The 20,608-nt window shown below is 41.7% G+C and overlaps 1 protein-coding gene across 1 annotated transcript in view; it reads right to left on the reverse strand.

Moving 5' to 3' along the window:
* Nucleotides 1-20,608, reverse strand: part of MLLT3 (MLLT3 super elongation complex subunit) — a 210,343-nt gene that overhangs the window by 65,597 nt on the left and 124,138 nt on the right. Inside the window, exon 5 of the mRNA XM_074994105.1 lies at nt 15,590-15,709. Within this exon, the coding sequence (XP_074850206.1) occupies nt 15,590-15,709 (120 nt within the window). The remainder of the gene's footprint in view (nt 1-15,589; nt 15,710-20,608) is intronic.

Below are 20,608 nucleotides of genomic sequence, written 5' to 3' on the forward strand. Positions count from 1 at the left end.
ATGGAACTGTTTCTATGCAAAAGCATAAATGGACAAAAATCAGACATCTAGAATGGCAACATGCAAAAACCAGTAAGGCAGCACTTTAACCTCCTGGACACACACTTACTGACTTGCAAGTTGCCAATTCTTAGGCTAAAGAAACGGTCAAAACACACACACACACGAACATGAAAGTGCCGAGCTGGAGTTCATGTGCAAATTTGACACCATCAGAATGGACCTGACTAGAAAGATGGAACAATTCTCTCATTACAATAAGTAATTTCCCCGTCAGGTACTCTTATCTTCCCATCACAGTAAAAGGTGAGCCACGCTCACCCTGCCTTAATTAGCACTGATGTTACACTCTCACCTTTTATCCCTGACTTTCTTTTACTTCCAGCCATCCAGAAGTGAGTTGTATTTCACAAAAGCTTGTGCATTGACCATTTGTCTTTAAGGTGCCACCAGACTCCTGGTTAGTTTGCCAGTGATCTCAGTAAATGAACTATTTGAACTGAATATTACAATTTCTGGAAATATGAAAGACAGATTGCTAAATAAGGACTATGTACAGAGATGGATGCATATTTGCCAATTAGAATACAGTTTAAGTGTTGTAAAGGAAACATTGCTGGGAATGGGAACTACCAAAAAGCGAAAGGGAGAGCACAGGCGTTGGCCTTAATTTGGTTGAATTAGGGTTCGTTCATGTCCCATGCAATTGCTAAACCAATGGCACAGCTGTTGTGGAGAACTGGGAAATTTCTGGAGGTTTTTTTTTAAATGAAAGACAGTCATTCTGTTTCTCCCCCTCACATTGCATTCTTATCTCCCAGAGTGAAGGAGTTAATCTCTCTCTGTCTTCTGATGAGGAAAAGCATTAGATCCTGAGACCCTAGAAACATAGAAACGTCAAGAGTTTTATATTTAGATAGTGCTTTTTTTGTGCCGGTACTGAGTACCAATACCTCAGCAGCTCCAGACAAGAGGATTGACTGGGGCTGAGGGAGGGAAGCCAAAAGAAATACACAAAAAAGCACTGTATTTAGATTAAGTCAGATTCTATTGGGCACGTTGGCTATTCAGAGACTTTTGTACTGATATACTCTCCAGGTCTTCGTCTTCATGGCTCACTGGGTGGCCTTGGGGAACTGGGAATCCTTTGGGGTGTATTAATGAGAAGTCAGTGTGCTGGTTATGCATTTTCCCAGCCCTCTGAAGCACTGACTTGACTTTTTCCACTTCAAAAGGACTTGGGGAAAAAATCCCCCAACTATATAAAATGTCAGCCTTAACTGATTCTGTGACCCTCACTTGATCCACAACTGACATGAGACTTTAACTACGAGGGCAAAACACTGCCTTAAGAGCTTGAAGAAGGGTTTTCCGTATGGAAGATGTTCAACGCAACAGGTTTTGCCCATGTACGCAGACCACGTATTTGATTTTCTCTGCAACGCTTTTGTCTTAAGTAAATGAACCAGGCTTCATGAAAGCTGACTGGTCACAGAGTGTGTTTACCAAAGACCTTGAAGGACAGCAGAACCTCAGGCACTAAAGTAAGAAGAGACTTATCTGCATAAGCTGAAACCTAAACCACCATTCTGGAGGGAAAGGGATGTGAGTTTCTGCCCATAGAGAAGTGACTGATGGAAGGCCTAAAAGGATACACTTTAGGGGGCAGAAGTGAAATTAAACCTGCAACTGCACAACTACAATGCCCTTATATTTTGTATGTAAAAACTGTGCACTTAACTACATAATTACTTTCTTCCCCATCAGCTGACGTTCAATCACCATTCTGTATACCAGGATGGATTTGTAACCCTTCTGCCCATCTATAGCTATGTTTATTTGGCTGCCTTACGCTGCCACATGTTTATGACGACGAAGAGGGAAACATTTAACTTCTGTGAACTACAACAGGAGTAACCGCAATTTTCCATGTGAAAGCTGTGGCACACGAGAAATGCAATGAGGAAAGCTCAACCTCTATCAAGGATGACTAATTTTAAAAATGTAGGCTGTAGACCTGCTCTGAGAAACAGATTTGGCCATTCACATGGCGCCTGTGTTTAGTGAGATGGGATAATATGGCATAGCACATATGCTGGGATCTGCAGCTATATTTTTGTCCCCCAATTAAGTCACCAATAGAAAATCTAATCTAATCTATATGCTTAGCTTGTGCCCATTAGTATAAATGCCGAGGCTATGTCTACATTGCTCCTCAGTTTGGACTACGAGGCGTGAAGAGAAGTGTGTGAAGTGCTGCCCTATAGCTCCCCCATGTGGATGCTGCAGGTGTGACCTTCGATTCTCAATTCGCATTAGTGTAGTCTGGTTTGAAAATGACTATGTTAATATACAAAAACAATAGGAAGTCCTGTGGCACCTTACAGACCAGCAGATATTTTGGAGCATAAACTTTCATGGGCAAATCAGATGCATGAGTCGGGGGGGGAGGTTTTCACAGGAGGGTTTAAAGAGGGAGTCTCAGTCAAGGGGAGGGCCAGAGCTGACAAGGTCTATTCAGTCAGGGTGGATGTGGCCCATTACCAGCAGTTAATGCGGAGTTGTGAATATCCAGAGAGGAGAAATCAAGTCAGTTCAGTCGGGGGGATGTGGTTTATGTTAATATAAACTACCTTTTAATTTGCACCCACAGAATCCACATGGGGGAGTTACAGCATAGCATCTGGATGTGCGCTGCTATTCATTACTGTCTGAGCTGGGATCTGCATAGACAATCTGCAATGTCTGACAAGTCCCAGAAACAAGAAATAACAACCTCTCTTCCTCCTCACAGATATATGAGTAAATGGAAGATTAACTGGGTTAATTAATTGTGTTGTTTTTCCACATTTGACTTGTTACCTAATGTATTGGTTTTTATTTGTGACTTTTAAAAAAACTCCTATACAGAGCTTGCTTCAAACAATGTCAAAAACACAGCACAAGTACAAGCAGACACCATAACACCAGGGGAGAACAGACAAACAAAAACAAAAACAAAAACAAAAAAAAAACCCTCCAAAAGTCTGAGAAAAATCTTTGGGATGGGGAACTATAAGAGACTGACTCACAAGGCAGACACGAAACTATAAGAGACTGACTTACAGGCAGACCCATTCTGCATGAGTTATGTATTTAAAAAACAAAAAACAACACACGCTTATATTCTCAGGCCTTCATAATCAGCATGAAAGAGTGTGAACATTAGAGCTGGTCACAATGTTCTGATGGAATATTTTTCCAGTGGAAAACACCAATTCCTTGACATCTAATCCATTTCCTACAAAATGGAAAGTCTGGCTTCTGCCCAGCGCTACCAATCATCATGAAATGTTGCTGAGATAGGAAATTCATCAGTCTAGCCGAGAAAACTATTTTCTATGAATGCATTCTCACTGTGAGTCTAAACCACACTATATTTTAAATATATCAGACCAATTTTGAAACTTCCGGAGTCAACTAGACACTCTACTCATGTACCATACTAATAAAAATTAAGTGCCTTTAAACATGAAGCAGTAAATAAAACCTAATACTCCCCTTAACAATTCTGATGACGTTTGATGTTTGAAAGTAAGGCACTTCCCCACTTCAAATGCCATTATTTAAAACAAAAACAAAAACATTAATCATTCCTGATTTCAGTCATGACCCCTTCTCTGGAGTTTTGGAGAGATAGAGAGAGAGCACGCTCGTGTGCATGTGTGTCTGTAAGTAAAAATTTTAAAATCTATGGGCTCATCTACACTAGCCCCTTGCTTCGAAGGGGGCATGTAAACGAACCTGATCGGTGAATAGCAATGAGGTGCTGCGCTGCATATGCAGCACCTCATTAGCATAATTCTCTCCACGCTAACTTCGAAGCGTCGGCAAGCTGTGTAGCCATAGGCATGTCAAAGTACCCACACAACTTAGAAGTGCCCTTACTCCCAAACTCAAGTTTTGGGAGCAAGGGCATTTCAAAGTGGCTTGCTGGTGCTTCAAAGTTAGCAACGTCAAAAGTCACGTGAAGAGAATTATGCTAATGAGGTGCTGTGTATGGAGCACAGCACCTCCTTGCTATTCACCGATCAGGCTCGTTTACATGCCCCCTTCAAAGGAGGGGGCTAGTGTAGATGAGCCCTATGTAAAACAAACCACAAAGGCAAGATCTAATGACTAGTGCTGTTTTTATATTCCATTCAGAAGGCCAAAGTCCGATTCCCCCCAGTCGTGTTCTTTCATTTTTTGGCCAGCCAAGGGCCAGGGAGATTATGTCAGTAGGGATGTCTGGAAAAAAATTATATTTCATGAGAAAGGTTTCAAAATTTATTGTTTTTCTGGTCAGAATTAGAGAACATGGATTTGAATCTGTGTCTCCGACATCTCAGGTGAACGCCCAATTAATTGAACTACAGGCAGACCTACACTGCACGGCCAGTGAAGGATTAGTAAAACTCAAATTAGCAAATCCTGGGTTTGCTAAACTATGGCTTGAACATCTATACATACGTGCAACTGTAGTTTAGGAATTGTAGAACCCTACGTCCCTATCTGGGTTCCAGCATCCAGGCTGCATCATGCTGATCTGAGTCCAACCAACTGCAATCCAGATTTCCTGTCACTCTCCCCAAATGGGGCTGCTCTAGCCCTTTGCTGGTGGTGCAGCATGAGAAAATTTCACAGCCCATCAAATTTGACCTCCCAGAGGGCAAAGAAAGTCAGCCTGGAGGGACTACGGATTACCTTTGGCAGACCGCCAGAGCATGAGTCCTATGAGACTGGGTTTACACTGCAAAGCAATATGGCTTGACCCTGGGTCTCTCTTTGACAGCTATGAAATGGATCTTGGAGAGCTGAGGGATTAAGTAGCATGAAAACCCAGTGCAGCAGGCCTCCTTGGGTTTTTAAAAGCAACAAGTCCCCCGTTTAAAATTATCTTCTAAAATCAGTTGACATACTTATTGAAACCATGGTATCAATATTATGCTCACCGTGGATGAATCTGGCTCCAAATTCACATGTAAAGAATTATGTCCATCACTTGGACTGCCAACTCAGAGATTCACTCTCACCTAAGCAAACACATTCTTATCAACCCCTACCTCTTGTACAATCATGCTACATCACTTAACAGCTGGAAGAAATAGCATGGAAGACACAAATTTCATGGGAAACAACAGTATTTTCATTCATGATATTCAATTAACATATGAGAATTAGCTAAGTAACCAGATACATGGGCAGAGAAACATGAAAATTCTCCCATGCCCTGTGCTGGGTATATGTTAGTGCAAACAAGAATTTATTTTAATTTATTTCCTTTGGTCTTCTTAAAAACTAACAGTGTTCTGAAGCATGGACTTGCTTTCCATCCTGAAAAACACTGAAAACAATGAAAGTGAGTGACAGATTTTTGTTGCTGTAAGTGGACATCAACTAAGCCTTTTTTTCCCCCAAGAGAATTATAACATTTACATTGTGGATTACAGTCTGATAGACTTTTTTTCCTTTTATTAATCAAATGCTTTAAAGGATGGAATCCTACATTGTATTTTTTTTGTAAGCAATGTAAATACATAGTATCACACTGTATATGTAAATATATGATCTGTCAAATATCTAGTTGACACAACCTAAGTAAATCATTCTATATTTTTCTCTGAGATCTTGTATAAGATCCAAAGGATAATTAACACAGCCATTACATGCTTGTTAAAATACTGAAGTAAATTAAATAAAAGTACAAGAAATATAATCTCCCTGATATTGCAGGAGTAACAGACCTATAAAAGAAAAATTTGGGAGAGAAAATACTTTCCACAGCATACAGACTGTGGCAGCCAATAAAAGACAAAGTACCAAGAGACTTAATTACTGCTGGGATTACAAGGCAAAGAGATGGAGGCAATGGAACATCTAAAACAATTGTTGGTTCTTATGCAAAGACGCATCACAACTTCATGTTACAAAATGTAATATCCCAGTTTGGCTAAATAGATGCCAACGGGGAAGTGGCTTTGTATGAAAATAGTTTCAAAGACTTCAAGTAGCAGATAGCCATGATGATGTTAGTTAGCAACCAAAACAAATTTAATTGAGATATTAAAATTGCTTATATTGGCAGTACCAAACTTCACTAGAGTGTTCTACATTTTGTCACAAAATTTAATACAAGTCCTAAAAACACATTTCATTACTATTTGTAGTCAAGACATTACTTCAATTTATACAGCTGTCTCCAAATAATCTGCAAAACATTAAGGTAAAAACAGGGAGTTAGCCTCACAAATTTCCCTCCTGAACTTTAGTTCATTGCAGGGCAAAATGGATATCAGGTGGAAGAGCTGCTTAGTTTCAGAAGTTCAAGTTTAAAACTACTTGTGCCATTTTGTAATACTGAGATTTTAATGCAAATATTCCTTTTTTTTAAATCTTGCTTAGCAGTATTGATCTATTTGGAAAGGCTTTCATATAGAGCAGAGACAGCATGCTAATAAATCATAAAGCAGATGGAGAAAAGGGGGAAAACAATTCCTTCCATGAGAGAGATACTTCGTATTTTAGTGTCTCCTACCCTGTTTTATTCACTATTGTTTGTAGTTTCCCCCCAAAAGTGGTTTCCTCTACTAATTGTTCATTTCACCTGTTACTGTGCTCTCCCTCCCAAAGCTTGAAATAAGGCCCGATTCATCTAGGAGATTGTCATTATAACCAACGGGCACAGAAAACAAACAAAAACAACCAAAAAAATAAAAATAAGAACACTTGGAAGTGATGTTCAAATACCCAGCAGGGGGAGCACAAGATACTTTTTCTGTAGGTGATGAATACATTAGCTACTGGTTTGGAGAAAGTGACTGAAAAATGGATTTCAAAGAACTCTCCATGTCAGATAGTTATAAAATAGATTATAATGTGGTTTTATAGTACAGTAGGATCTTAACATTCACAAGGGTTCTGTGTTGAGAACCCTCACAAACGTTGAATTTCACAAACATGGCAGCTGCTCCGCCTGGAGCCCGGCTGCTGGGGCTCCTGCCCAGAGCCCCAGGGGAAGGGATGGCTGCTGACACGCTCCTCGCCCGGGGCTGCAGGAAGTGGCAGCTGCTGATGCTCCCAGCCCCAGAGCACTGGGTAATGGCCGCTCACAAATAACTGACTTTGCAAACCATAAGTTTGCAAAAGTTGAGACCCCACTGTATTAGACATCGCCCTTATATATACTGCACGTTTCAAAAAACTTAAATTAAAAAAATCAGTTCAACATACTTAAGCAACATAATTAGTATCCCGGATTTAAAATTGACACGTCACCTGTACCTTATCCCTGAACAAGGAACAGGTGATAGAGGAGGGTTCAGCAGGCAGACGCACATCCACACGGCCTCTTTACTGCTGTCAGTCCCCTCTGCCCAGAGAGAAATTTCATGTGGCTATGCTAATTAGCCATGCCATTATGCTAATGAGCAGCCATTTGCAACTGCGAGACTACTCATTAGCATGTAGCTGCCACAAAAACAGCTCCATGTAGACTTGGCCCCAGAGTCCTTGAAAATGTACATCTAGAAGAAAATTGAAAACTAGAAACTTACTCCTGTACTAAAAGCCCTCCATACTCCTAAGAGTCAGTCTCAGCTTATTTGGCTACATGGTTGTCACGTTAAAATTATGTACGGCCAGTGCCTTCTTTTTTAAGGATAGAGGAGCCAGTACTCAGCCGGCTCCCAACCCTCTAGTCCCAGTCCTTCCCGTGGCTAGGACTTCTGAGGTGCCGGTACTCAGTACCGGCAAGTACCAGCACAAAAAAAAAAAAACGCTGGGTAAAGCAGAAGATCCAAACACCTGAATCCATATTTCCGAAGATTACATTAGAGTAAACATTGTGTTACGGTTCTGTATTGCCAATTAGTGCCTTCTCATTTTGGGAAAGTTGAAATTTAACCAACATCATCCATTTTTCTTTTTATTTATATTCATGGGGTACTACTGCCTGTGAGCTGTACAGTTCTTCCTTGAGTAAGTCTAACTAGGATTGCTGTGTACCACTGAAGTTGGTGAGGGGGAACCTAGTATTTTTGGACTTATTGGGTTTAAATATTTACAGTTAACACCCATTGTCAATGTCAATGTCAATAGCACGTGCTATCTGAAAATCTAAACTGAAACATCAAAGTCCTACCCATGAAATAGAGACAAAAAGAATCATTCAAAACTATTCAACTGCAACTTGAGAGCGTTGTAAAAAAGGTAACACACAATCACTTGTCTTCTCTGTTCACCCCAATAAGGAAGCTGCAAATAAGTTGATGACGCTACTTAAATTATACCAGTTGTGGGTCTTGTCCTAAGTAAATACCACTCAAATTAGGACTCCAAAAAGGAGATTTGAGTTCACTGAATTTTACCAAAGAAGAATAAACTTTTTAATAATATTCAAGCTATGACAACATTGCAGGTTCAGGCCTCAAAATACAAGAGAAAAGCTTAAATGAGGCAATGGCTTGGACCATAGTTTTAACAGATATTTGTATCTTTTGCCAAGACCACCAATGGAGGGGGACAAAGGGGACACTTGCCCCAGTGGGTTCCCTCTTCAAAGGGGCCCAGAGCTCCAGCTATTGCCAAAGTAGCAGTGGCAGCTCTCTGAGCACCTGGCCCCTTTGAAATGCTGCATGCTGCTGTGCATGAGGCTCTGAGAGAGCATGGTGGGGGGGGCAGGGCTCATCAGCCATGCGTCTCTGCCCTTGTCTCCACCCCTTCTGGGGCTTGGGAGCTGGGGCCCCCTCCCACCTGGCAGCTGGTCCCTGCTGTGTGTTGCCATGAACAGATATTGCTATCTATGTTGTATGTGAGGCTGAGGCAAAGACTAGGCTGTTTCTGAATGGGGAAGCTCAAGAATCCTTTCCCCTGGCAAGTAATACAATGTGTTGATAACAGTGGCTCTTTTCACCATTAAATTTTGCAGCTAATATCAGTGAAAACTGAACAATGAAGAAAGTGTTTAATTAGACAACTACCCCCATGACTCTGGCATGCCACAGGCCATAATGATCATTTATAGTGATAATTTATTGATATTTTATCACTCTGGAATTCTGTCAAAGAAAAAGAAGGGATAGTTAGATTAATTTTAGCTACGGCTAACACTAAAAAAGTGGGTTTAAAACAGACACTGTTGCTGTCACATGCTCTTATTAACTAATCAGATAACTCAATCATTCCTTTGCAACGGTTTCACAGATAGCTATATGACTATCTGATCCTATTTATTTGCTTATATTTCACTGCCACGTGGTTAGAAAACACACTGCTGGTAATTTTATCAGCAAGAACAATAAGTTAGGCAGAGCTCCTGAAGCAACAGTTGAATGAACACAGGGCTTTTCTATTTCCAGGACCCAATTCTTCCAGATCTATATCTGCCATAATGACTAGACACATTTACTGGAGGATAGCAAAAATACGATATGTACAAGGCAGCATACATAAAGAGATGACTTGAGAGATGCATCTTCCCATACTTAAGTACTCCTGAACAACCGCCATAGGTAAGCTTGTTTTAAATTGGAAAACATCAATATTTGTACATTGTGGACTGAAACTTATGTAAGAAACTGTAAAGATTCAAAACCAGAAAAAGCATCTTCACAGTATGACCATAACAGAATGGAAGGTACCATAAAAATATCGCCTTAAACATCTTTGGCAAGGACTCAAATCCCTGAATGTGTGTGACTGTCAAATCAATTATTTTCTGTTGTAAGACACTGGGCTTTCTTTAATCCTGTGACTTCCTTTTAGAACAACCTTGCAATTACCATTTGTTAAGTGCTTTCCTCCTTTGAACAAATTATTGAAAAGCATCCTGTGCAGCGAAGCACTCCAGAAGCAGATACAGAAATCAAGAGAAAGGATAGCTGAGGAGTTAGAACCCTAGCCTCTGATTTGGGAAGACAAGATTAAATTCTCTAGTTTGGAGATACTACATTAAAGACACTGTGGCATTCAAATACCATGGTAATAGGGGACATATAAATACAACCAACAAGCCATTTGCTTCTCTGTTTCCTTTTGAATGACTATTCATTTTGTATATTGCCACATGGGCATTTAGCAAGGTGATTTTTTTTGTGGCAGGGGCATGTATGTTCAGTGTCTTATTGGTGTACAAGTATTGGTGTTGGCATTTTATCAAGGAAACAGTGCTGTGCACATTTATATTGTATATAAATGGCAAGCAATAATAGTACTGTTACACTATACAAAATCAGCTACCAATAAGGTTAAAAAAAGGGCTTGTGAACAGGGTGATTGCTAACAGGAGGGAGTTTTGAGAGGCTTCTCCTCGAGAAGGAGGCGGCAAACCACAGCAGCTTGGGGTAAGTGGCTCTCTGTAGTGCGTGGCTCTTTGTGTTTGGTGGTTCTGGGCTTGTGTCTGTTTGTTTGGAGTGCTGAGCTGTCTGTTTGAAAGGCCGTGTGCTCAGGGTGGCAGTAGGAAGCTGTTAGCCTTGATTAGGTTTGAATCGGAAAGCTGTGTGCTGATTGGCTGAGCTGAGCTGTAGTCAGAGGGAGGGGCTATCAGGAAGGCCAGAGCATATAAACTCTGCTGGCAGGCGACCAAAGAGCCTGCGAACAGGGTGATTGCTAACAGGAGGGAGTTTTGAGAAGGGAGTTTAGAGGGAGCTAGTTATTCTATTGCCCTTAAACATCAATCTTTATAATAATCCCCATCTGAAGCATTTACTTAAAATCCCCATATATAATTATATTACATTAAATCAGAGCAGGCAATGGAGGCAGAAGCCCAGCAGCACAGCGGGGGCTATCCTGTTTATTCTGTCGAGTGTAATATGTATGACTACCTACCCTGTGGGCGGGTAGTGTATGTGTGCACTTGATGCAAGGAGCTCCTGACCCTCAGATACGGAGTGTGGGCTTTGGAGGCCAGGGTGGCTGAACTGGAGAAGCTAAGGGAGGCAGAGAACTATGTTGATGAGGCTTTCCGGGACATAGTAGGGCTGTCCCACCTCCAGTCTGACAGCCCTGATGCTGTTAAGGAGGATGAAAGGCTCGGGGAAGGAGAGCAGTCAATGGGAGCAGAGGGAAACCATCCCATAGTTGGGACCCTCCTTCCAGAGGGTACTATGTTATCCTCTCGTGCCGAGGATACCTCCCTGGGACAGGAAACACCAGTTGTTAGGAAGAGGCAGGTGTTAGTAGTGGGGGATTCGATCATTAGAAATATAGATAGTTGGGTTTGTGATGACCGGGAGAACTGTATGGTGACTTGCCTGCCTGGTGTGAAGGTTGCCAATCTTTCGAGGCATCTAGATAGACTTATATCCAGTGCTGGGGAGGAGCCGGTGGTCGTGGTACATGTAGGTACCAATGACATAGGGAAGGGTAGGAGAGATGTCCTGGAAGCCAAATTTAGGTTGCTAGGAAGGAGACTGAAAGCCAGGACCTCTATGGTGGCATTCTCAGAATTGCTTCCAGTTCCATGAGCAGGGCCAGGTAGAGAGGCAGAGTTTCAGAGTTTCAATGCGTGGATGAGATGATGGTGTAGGGAGGAAGGGTTTAGATTTATTAGGAACTGGAGACACTTTTGGGGTAGGGGGAGCCTATACAGGAACGATGGGCTCCACCTAAAACAAGGTGGATCCAGACTGCTGGCATTAAACATTAAAAAGGTTGTAGAGCAGTTTTTAAACTAAGAGATGGGGGAAAGCCGATTGGTGCAGGGGAGCACATGGATCGGACGGAGACTTCTCTTACACGAGACTCCATTGATAGAGATTCTCTAGAACTCAGTCAGAAAGAGAAAATGGGAGATGGTAAAGTATGGGCCAGATCAGATGAGAAACAGTCACATATAAAAAAAATCCAATGCATCAGTGATGGGCAGACATATAGATAGTGGTAGTTTTTTGAAGTGCTTTTACACAAATGCTAGAAGTCTGTCTAATAAGATGGGTGAACTAGAGTACCTCATATCAGAGGAGGAGATTGACAAAATAGGCATCACAGAAACCTGGTGGAATGAGGACAAATCAGTGGGACACAATCATACGGGGATATTAAATATAGCGGAAAGACAGAACGGGTCGTGCGGGTGGTGGAGTGGTACTATATGTGAAAGATAATATAGACTCAAATGAAGTAAAAATCCTAAATTAATCAAATTGTTCCATAGAATCATTATGGATAGCAATTCCTTCCTCTAATAGGACTATGGCACTAGGAATATATTATCAACCACCTAACCAGGACACTGATAGTGATGCTGAGATGTTAAGGGAGATTAGAGAGGCTATCAAAATAAAAAATTCAGTAACAGGGGATTTCAATTATCCCCATATTGACTGGGTACATGTCACCTCAGGACAGGATTCAGAGATAAAATTTCTCGATGCCTTAAATGACTGCTTCTTGGAGCAGCTGGTACAGGAACCCAAAACGGGGAGAGTCAATTCTCGATCTAGTACTGACTGGAACACAGGATCTGGTCCAACAAGTAACTATTACAGGACCGCTTGGAAATAGTGACCATAATATAACAACATTTAATATTCCTGTGTTGGGAAGAACACCGCAGCAGTCCAACACTCTGGCATTTAATTTCAAAAAGGGGAATTATACAAAAATGAGGTTAGTTAAACAGAAGCTAAAAGGTAGAGTAACTAAAGTAAAATCCCTGCAGGTTGCATGGAAACTTTTCAAGGACACCATATTAGAGGCCCAACTTAAATGTATACCCCAAATTAAAAACACAGTAAGAGACCTAAAAAAGAGCCACCGTGGCTTAACAACCATGTAAAAGAGGCAGTGAGAGATAAAAAGGCATCCTTTAAAAAGTGGAAGTCAAATCCTAGTGAGGAAAATAGAAAGGAACATAAACACTGCCAAACTAAGTGTAAAAATGTAATAAGAAAAGCCAAAAAAGATTTTGAGGAACAGTTAGCACTAAATTCAAAAAACAATAGTAAAATGTTTTTTTAAGTACACTAGAAGCAGGAAGCCAGCTAACAAAGCAGTGGGACCCCTGGACGATAGAGAGATAAAAGGAGCAATCAAAGAAGATAATGCCATTGCAGAGAAACTAAATGGTTTCTTTGCTTCAGTCTTCACGGCTGAGGATATTACAGAGGTTCCCAAATCTGAGCCGTCCTTTGTAGGTGACAAATCTGAGGAACTGTTCCAGATTGAAGTGTCAGTAGAAGAGGTTTTGGAACTAACTGATAAGCTAAACAGTAACTAGTCTCCAGGACCAGATGGCATTCACCCAAGGGTTCTGAAAGAACTCAAATGTGAAATTGCAGAGCTATTAATGGTGGTTTGTAACCTATCCTTCAAATCAGCTTCGGTACCCAATGACTGGAAGACAGCTAATATAACGCCAATATTTAAAAAGGGCTCTAGAGGAGACCCTGGCAATTACAGACTGGTAAGTCTAACATCAGTACCGGGCAAATCAGTAGAAACAATAGTAAAGAATAAAATTGTCAGACACATAGAAGAACATGATTTGTTGGGCAAAAGTCAGCATGGTTTCTGCAGAGGGAAGTCGTGTCTTACTAATCTATTAGAGTTCTCTGAAGGGGTTAACAAGCATGCAGACAGGGGGGATCCAGTGGACATAATATACTTAGATTTCCAGAAAGCCTTTGACAAGGTCCCTCACCAAAGGCTCTTAAGCAAATTAGGTGGTCATGGGATAGGAGGAAAGATCCTTTCATGGATTGGAAACTGGTTAAAAGACAGGAAACAAAGGGTTGGAATAAATGGTGCGTTTTCACAATGGAGGGGGGTAACTAGTGGTGTTCCCCAAGGGTCAGTCCTGGGACCAATCCTGTTCAACTTGTTCATCAGTGATCTAGAGAAAGGGGTAAGCAGTGAGGTGGCAAAGTTTGCAGATGATACTAAGCTCTTCAGGATAGTCAAAACCAAAGTAGATTGTGAAGAACTTCAAAAAGATCTCAGCAAACTGAGTGTTTGGGCAGCAAAATGGCAAATGAAATTTAATGTGCGTAAGTGTAAGGTAATGCACATTGGGAAAAATAACCCCAATTATACATACAATGTGATGGGGGCAAATTTAGCTACAACAGATCTTGGAATTATAGGGGATAGTTCTCTGAAAACATCCACGCAGTGTGCAGCGGCAGTCAGTAAAGCAAATAGGATGTTAGGAATTATTAAAAAAGGGATAGAGAATAAGACGAAGAATATCATACTTCCCCTATATAAAACTATGGTACGCCCACATCTTGAGTAGTGCGTGCAGATGTGGTCTCCTCACCTCAAAAAAGATATACTGGCATTAGAAAAAGTTCAGAAAAGGGCAAGTAAAATGATCAAGGGCTTGGAAAGGGTCCCATATGAGGAGAGGCTAGAGAGACTGGGACTTTTCAGTCTAGAAAAGAGGAGGTTGAGGGTCGATATGATAGAGGTATATAAAATCATGAATGTTGTGGAGAAAGTGAATATTGAAAAGTTATTTACTTGTTCCCATAATATAAGAAGTAGAGGACACCAAATGAAATTAATGGGTAGTAGGTTCAAAACTAATAAAAGAAAGTTTTTCTTCACACAGCACACAGTCAACCTGTGGAACTCCTTGCCGGAGGAGGCTGTGAAGGCCAGCACTCTAACAGAGTTTAAAATAGAGCTTGATAAATTTTTGGAGGTTAGGTCCATAAATGGCTATTAGCCAAGGGTAAAGTATGGTGCCCCTAGCCTTTAGTCAGAGGCTGGAGACAGGTCGCTTGATCATGTCTTCGGTTCACCTCCTCTGGGGCACCTGGCACTGGCCACTGTCGGCAGACAGGATACTGGGCTGGATGGACCTTTGCTCTGACCCAGTATGGCCGTTCTTATGTTCTTAATCAAGTAACAAGGAAAATCCAAATAATGTGGAACAAAGAAAAACAATCAGGATAGAGAGAATACTTACACACTTATTGCTTCTTGAAGCAGGTGGGTGCTTGTTTGAAAAAGCCTAAAGGCTGTTTTATTCCCAAATTTACATAAGTGATCTGAAGAAATTCTCTGCTGCTTTGAACATGTTAATTTACATTTTTCACAGGGCTCTTGAAAGAATCATGCTTCCAGGACAGTAAGCAAAATATTAACTTTTACTATTTATTAGCTTCACTTGTTCACATTTCTGACCTGTAGATTGATGGCACATCACTAACCAGAATAAATATAATTAAACAACCTCAAGGGCACCATTTCACAAGGTACACTTTCCCATTTCATTCAGATGCACATAAATTTGTTTTAATTATTTTAATTATTATATTATATTTGTTTCAGCACTTGACAGTATGCTAGAAAGTGTTCTGTGGTATATTTTGCAAGAGTAATGAGATAAGTCTTTCAAATATTGCAAAGAAAAGAAGTGAAACACACAACAAATACCTTAAACTGTTGGTTGTTCTGACAACCACTCGAGTTCTGCACTACTTTTAAAGAAGCAAGTCAATAAAGTGACTTCAGTGACGTGCCTGCAACATTTCATCTACTAGACTATTGTGAAACATCACGGAATAAATTTTAGAAATTGCTTTATTACTCCAATTTATTATATTAAAACAGGTCTCACCTTAGGCCCATGAGATGATTTCTTCTTTACTTCAGAAGCAGAGAGGGAGTTACTGGGAAGGTTGGGGAGATGAAGGCTCTGTCCCGAAGAGACTGATGTACCATCTGACATGACCATGATCTGTCATGAGAAAGGGAAATTAACACATTGGTCAAATATGATCAAATCTAATGTATAGAATTAGCAATCAGTTTGGCAGTAGAGATACTCCAAAACCTCCAACATGAAGAGGAATCTTGTTTTCCTCTGTAGATTTCCATCCTCTAATCCAAAATGTAAAAATCCATGCACGCAAACACACTCATCCAAAACTTGAAGTTTATTCTATTAGAGTATTTTTATATGTAAACCTGATGTAAAAAAAATCTCACCTCTTCTTGATTAAGATTAAAAACTAATTTGCATCCCCAACTCTATGTTTTTATGACATGGGTGAGCAAACTTTTTATGTTGGGCCCCACTTTTCAGCCCTGCAACTAGCAGGGCCTCCCCAGTCTGTCTAATGTAATCCAAACAGGTGAAAATTTCAGTTATGTTTATGTGAAAAAAAAAAGGCAAACTTTTGGCATGCATAAGAAAATATTCTTTAAGCAGCATATACATGTGAATACATAAACATAAAATGGTAACATATTTCAGCATTTTTCATGAGATGGATGAGCCTGACACCCTGCAGCCAGTCGAGCTGTGCCCCAGTTTATGAAATTTCACACACCCCTTGGTGCACCCCTGCTCTATGGCACTCAGCACTTTTGAAAGAAATCAACATACTCTTGTTGAGGCAGAAAGGTCTACACTTATTGCTGTTTTAGTAAGCAATACAAATGTTAAACCATCTTTTAGGACTTCTGACTATTGAATGAAGCACTGTAATGGAAGATACATTGGTGATGCAACTTACTTGTTTACTTAGTACTGGAAGGAGTTAACCAGCACGAACAGCAAACAGAAAATGAGGAGGACAAACACCAAGAGCTGGTGGGTATTCCAATATTTAAATTTACTAAGCTAGCACAAGACAAAAGCTTCAGAAGTGCCTCACTGGTTGCTCAGAAGTCCAAAATGCTGTTCTCTTCAAGTACCCAGACTCAGGCCTCCACTCAGGTGCCCAAATCCAATATGACAATGGATTACTGAAACTCTTATTTCAGCATATAAAAGAGAAGGTTCTTTTGATCCTGAAGGATCAGCCACACAACCAGGTCAATATGTATCTTAGATCTTACCCCAAAATATATTCTGACAGCCCATTCTTCAGTACCTAAAATCTAATGGCTTACTGAAAAGGAGAAAAAATGAGCAAGAGTTGAAATTGTTAAAGGAATCAAATACATGCAGCTATTGTGAAGTTCTTGGTTCAGGATTGTAGCAGTGAACGAGTAAACTACTGACTTAAGTCTCTGGTTATATCCAAATCATTGGAAAGACCTCACTTCCTCTATTAGAATGTTCCCAGGTTATATCTAGACTGCAAGCCTCTGTCGCCAAAACTTCTGGCGCCAGAAGTTTTGTCAACCATGCGCATGTCCAGACTGCAGATCTGTCAGAAGAAATCTGCCAGTAAGGAGCATTCTGTCGACTTCCCTGTACAGCTCGTTCCATGAAGAAGAAGGGATCTCTCGACAGAGGGTTTTCCCCTCAACATTTGGCCCTGTGTGGATGGAGCAAATGCCAGAAAAGCCTGTCCCAACATGACTGTTGGCAAAAGATACACAAATGAGTTGCGTAATTTGCAGATCTTTTGCCAACAGTTGGACAATCTAGATGTAGTCCCCTTGGCATAAACCCACTGACCAGAGGCTTGAGCAGCAGTGATGCTCAAGAGGAAAAAGGTAAAAGAGAGGCATTCCCCAGGGTCTTTTGCATCTTCTCCCATGTGGAGGGATTCCCATTGCTCTTTTTATGGAAAAGTACAGCAACAAGATGGCGTCCAGTCACATAAGCCAGCACACGGGCAAATCACCTGTCCCTGCAAGACTCAGTTCTTTGCAGACAGAAGCCACTGCTCACATGGCTAGTCTGTCAATTGGCATCTTCCAAAGCTTGCTGTCAATCCACAATTGAACAGAAGCAACCTGTTGGCTTACTGGTATTTCCCAGCAGCAAATGTTTAAAATCAGTTATAGAGACAATACTCTATTTCAAATATAAAAATGATAAATATTATAAGCTTGTCATAGATGTAACTCCACTTCCTTTTCCTTCCAGGTTTGCTACTAAAGGTATCTGTCAGGGATTTTTATCCCTTGGGCATTATCGCCCCCGTGGGCCAGGGGAAACAAGCCTTTGGCCATTAAACATCAATACAGGTACATGAAAAATCTAAAGTTACATAGGCTGCCATTTAGCAGCTCCTGCAACAGTCACTCTGAGTCAGTTGGTTTCCGCGGTAACCTGAACTCATGAATTATTCATGACTGCAGGTTCAAAATGGAGCCCTCTGATTGGCCCCAGGTAAAACCTTCCAGTACCTTCGGCCAAGAGGAGGACCTATTTGAAAACACCTGCATAGAACCTACAGTATGTAAATCATGTAATGAATATTTATGAGATCCCTCTATAAATTCAGGAGCTGCAGCCCATTTAGCGGCCCTGAGGGACTCAGGCTAGACCCTGTTACCTCGCACGGAGGAGCGTGGCTACCTAGTGGCATCCTCTGGACTCCGAGGCCAGGCTTAAACAGCCAAAAGGCCTGAGCTAAAATCACTACAGTGCCTGCCCTTCAGGCGGCGCCAACCGGGAGCAGGAAAACACCACAGTAACCGGCTCACCTCAGGAGCCCACCAGCACGGAAGCGGCGCCAGCGCTCCAGTGCACCTCAATGCTAGCCAGCAGCGCATTGCGTCGGGGAGCAGCAAGCGGGCCCTTTGGGCAAGTCACCGGGTGGCAAACTGGCCCTCACTCTGGTGGGGGTGCTGCGTACCCAGTGACGTAACCAGGGACCCGCCATCAATACCATCAACGCTCCCCAGCATCTGCGTCTGCTGTGCCTACCTGGACCATTTCACTGGACAAGACGTATTTACCTGGACGAGACCTCCATTCACCGGACAAGTCATGTAATCTATTTACTGGCCCACGGCACAGCCCGGGACCTTTGCCAAATTAGACACTTCATTTAATACGACACGTTTGGGTACTGGGTCCCCTAATAGGGAGGTAGGGGTCGCACCTCTGCCACGCCCTTTCCAGGGCCAGGGAAGGGCTGTACCCAGGGCTCGACCCAAGGGCCAGGCTTGATCACCCAAATTTAAAAACATTTAAGCTGTACACTTGAATTAATAGTTTGTAATTATAATTTAGATTAGTTACTTAGTTATAGAATTAGTTAGTAAGTCATACTTACCACTGTGCAGGTGGGTTACCACGGTGAGGGCATAGCCTCCCGGTTCCCAAGTAAATCCTGCACCCACCCTATCCCATAATCTCCCAGCGCTAACTGAGAGGGGCCGTGGCAAACTCCCAGTTAGAAGAGGGACCTCAGAGGCAGAGCCTTAAGGTCCCCAGTGTTGGCCAGAGTAGCAACCCGGCCTGAGCGTACTGGGGAAGGAGCAGTGCCCTTCCCCTGCTTGGAGCTAAACTGCAAAAACTACCTTTTCCCTCACCATCTTACTTTGCCTTCTGGTTAAATAAAGAACATTATACGGGTTGCTTCTATGGAATTGTTATTGATACTAGTAAGTGTTTATTAGAGTGTAAGGTTTATATAGGACACTATTATTATGAACTGTCTCGTGTTTATTTTATATGGGTTGCTGTTTGTCTGTCTGTTGCTGGCTTTGTTAATAAATAGAATAATAGGTTCACCCTAAGCCTCCTCGTTTCACCTTCGTCCCTGGAGCTAGCCACTGCCTGCTAGGGGGGTTACATCTTAAAGCGGGAGGGAACGTGCATAACCCCTGGTCCTCTCGCTGGTGGGGGTTTGGGGCGGTCTGCAGAGGGGCAGGGCGGTCTAATGTCGCCGGGCCTCCGCCGTCTCTCCTATACACCTTAGGTCCTCGAGGATCCGGACGACTAGAGCAGGGAGCTTCGCAATCTGGTTGCACTAACTGGGCGGCTCAGAGCGGGCCATAAGAGGTTAACAATTCCCCGTGACAGTATCCATAAACATTTTAAGTATGCACAAGCTAAAACTAAGTATTAATGCTGGAGAAATCACTTTATTATACCTACCCTTAGTTTTCTACTTACATATATTGATTCTGCTACAATTTCAATTGCATTTGTCTGTAATGACCAGACATCCCACATTGACTTTGACATGCCACACTCCTAAACCAGGGCAATTCCAGATGACGATGCTCTCATAAATCAAAGGGGTGCGGAGGGGGAGGAATAGCTCAGTAGTTAAAGCATGGGCCTTGTAAACCCAGAGTTGTGAGTTCAGATGGTGTTAGGTCCTGCTGTGAGTGCAGGAGACTGGACTCAATGACCTCTAAAGGTCCTTCCCAGTTCTATGAGATGTGTACCTCCATGTTTCAATCCCCTTCCAAAAGAATATTCTAAATTGTCAGGTGGGATCAATTAATGATTGGTTCAACTTTCACATTTTTTCTTCATAGAAATTTAACCAAACTGCAAAGTTGACAGCTGAACACAGCTAGAGAAAGTTCAAGGAAGGGGGTTGAGTAGATGGTGACTAGATGCAAGGATGAGAAGCCTCCTTTAACTCTCTGTGCACGTGTATCATATTACTGTAGTGCAGGCACAGAAAATACACTTTGCCATTACTGTGCAGCACTCAGTGGAACCGGTCAGGTTTACAAAGAACATGGTTAATTCAACTCTCTCTTTTGAATCAGACTCCACATTACTATACTTTTAGAAAACACCCTTTCTGGAAAATTTAATTTGTGTTAGAAACCATTCATCTTCATGAGAGGAAGTAGGCAGGAGCTCACTCAGAATTACTGTGTTCTAGTGAGCACTAGGCATTGAAAGTGGGAAAGTGCCCATCAGAGCTTGAAAATAAAAGTAAAAAAAAACCAATAAGCATAGTACCAAATGCACAGTTGCAAC

The sequence above is a fragment of the Carettochelys insculpta genome, chromosome 5, assembly GCF_033958435.1.
Source record: "Carettochelys insculpta isolate YL-2023 chromosome 5, ASM3395843v1, whole genome shotgun sequence".
Classification (NCBI taxonomy): Eukaryota; Metazoa; Chordata; order Testudines; family Carettochelyidae; genus Carettochelys; species Carettochelys insculpta.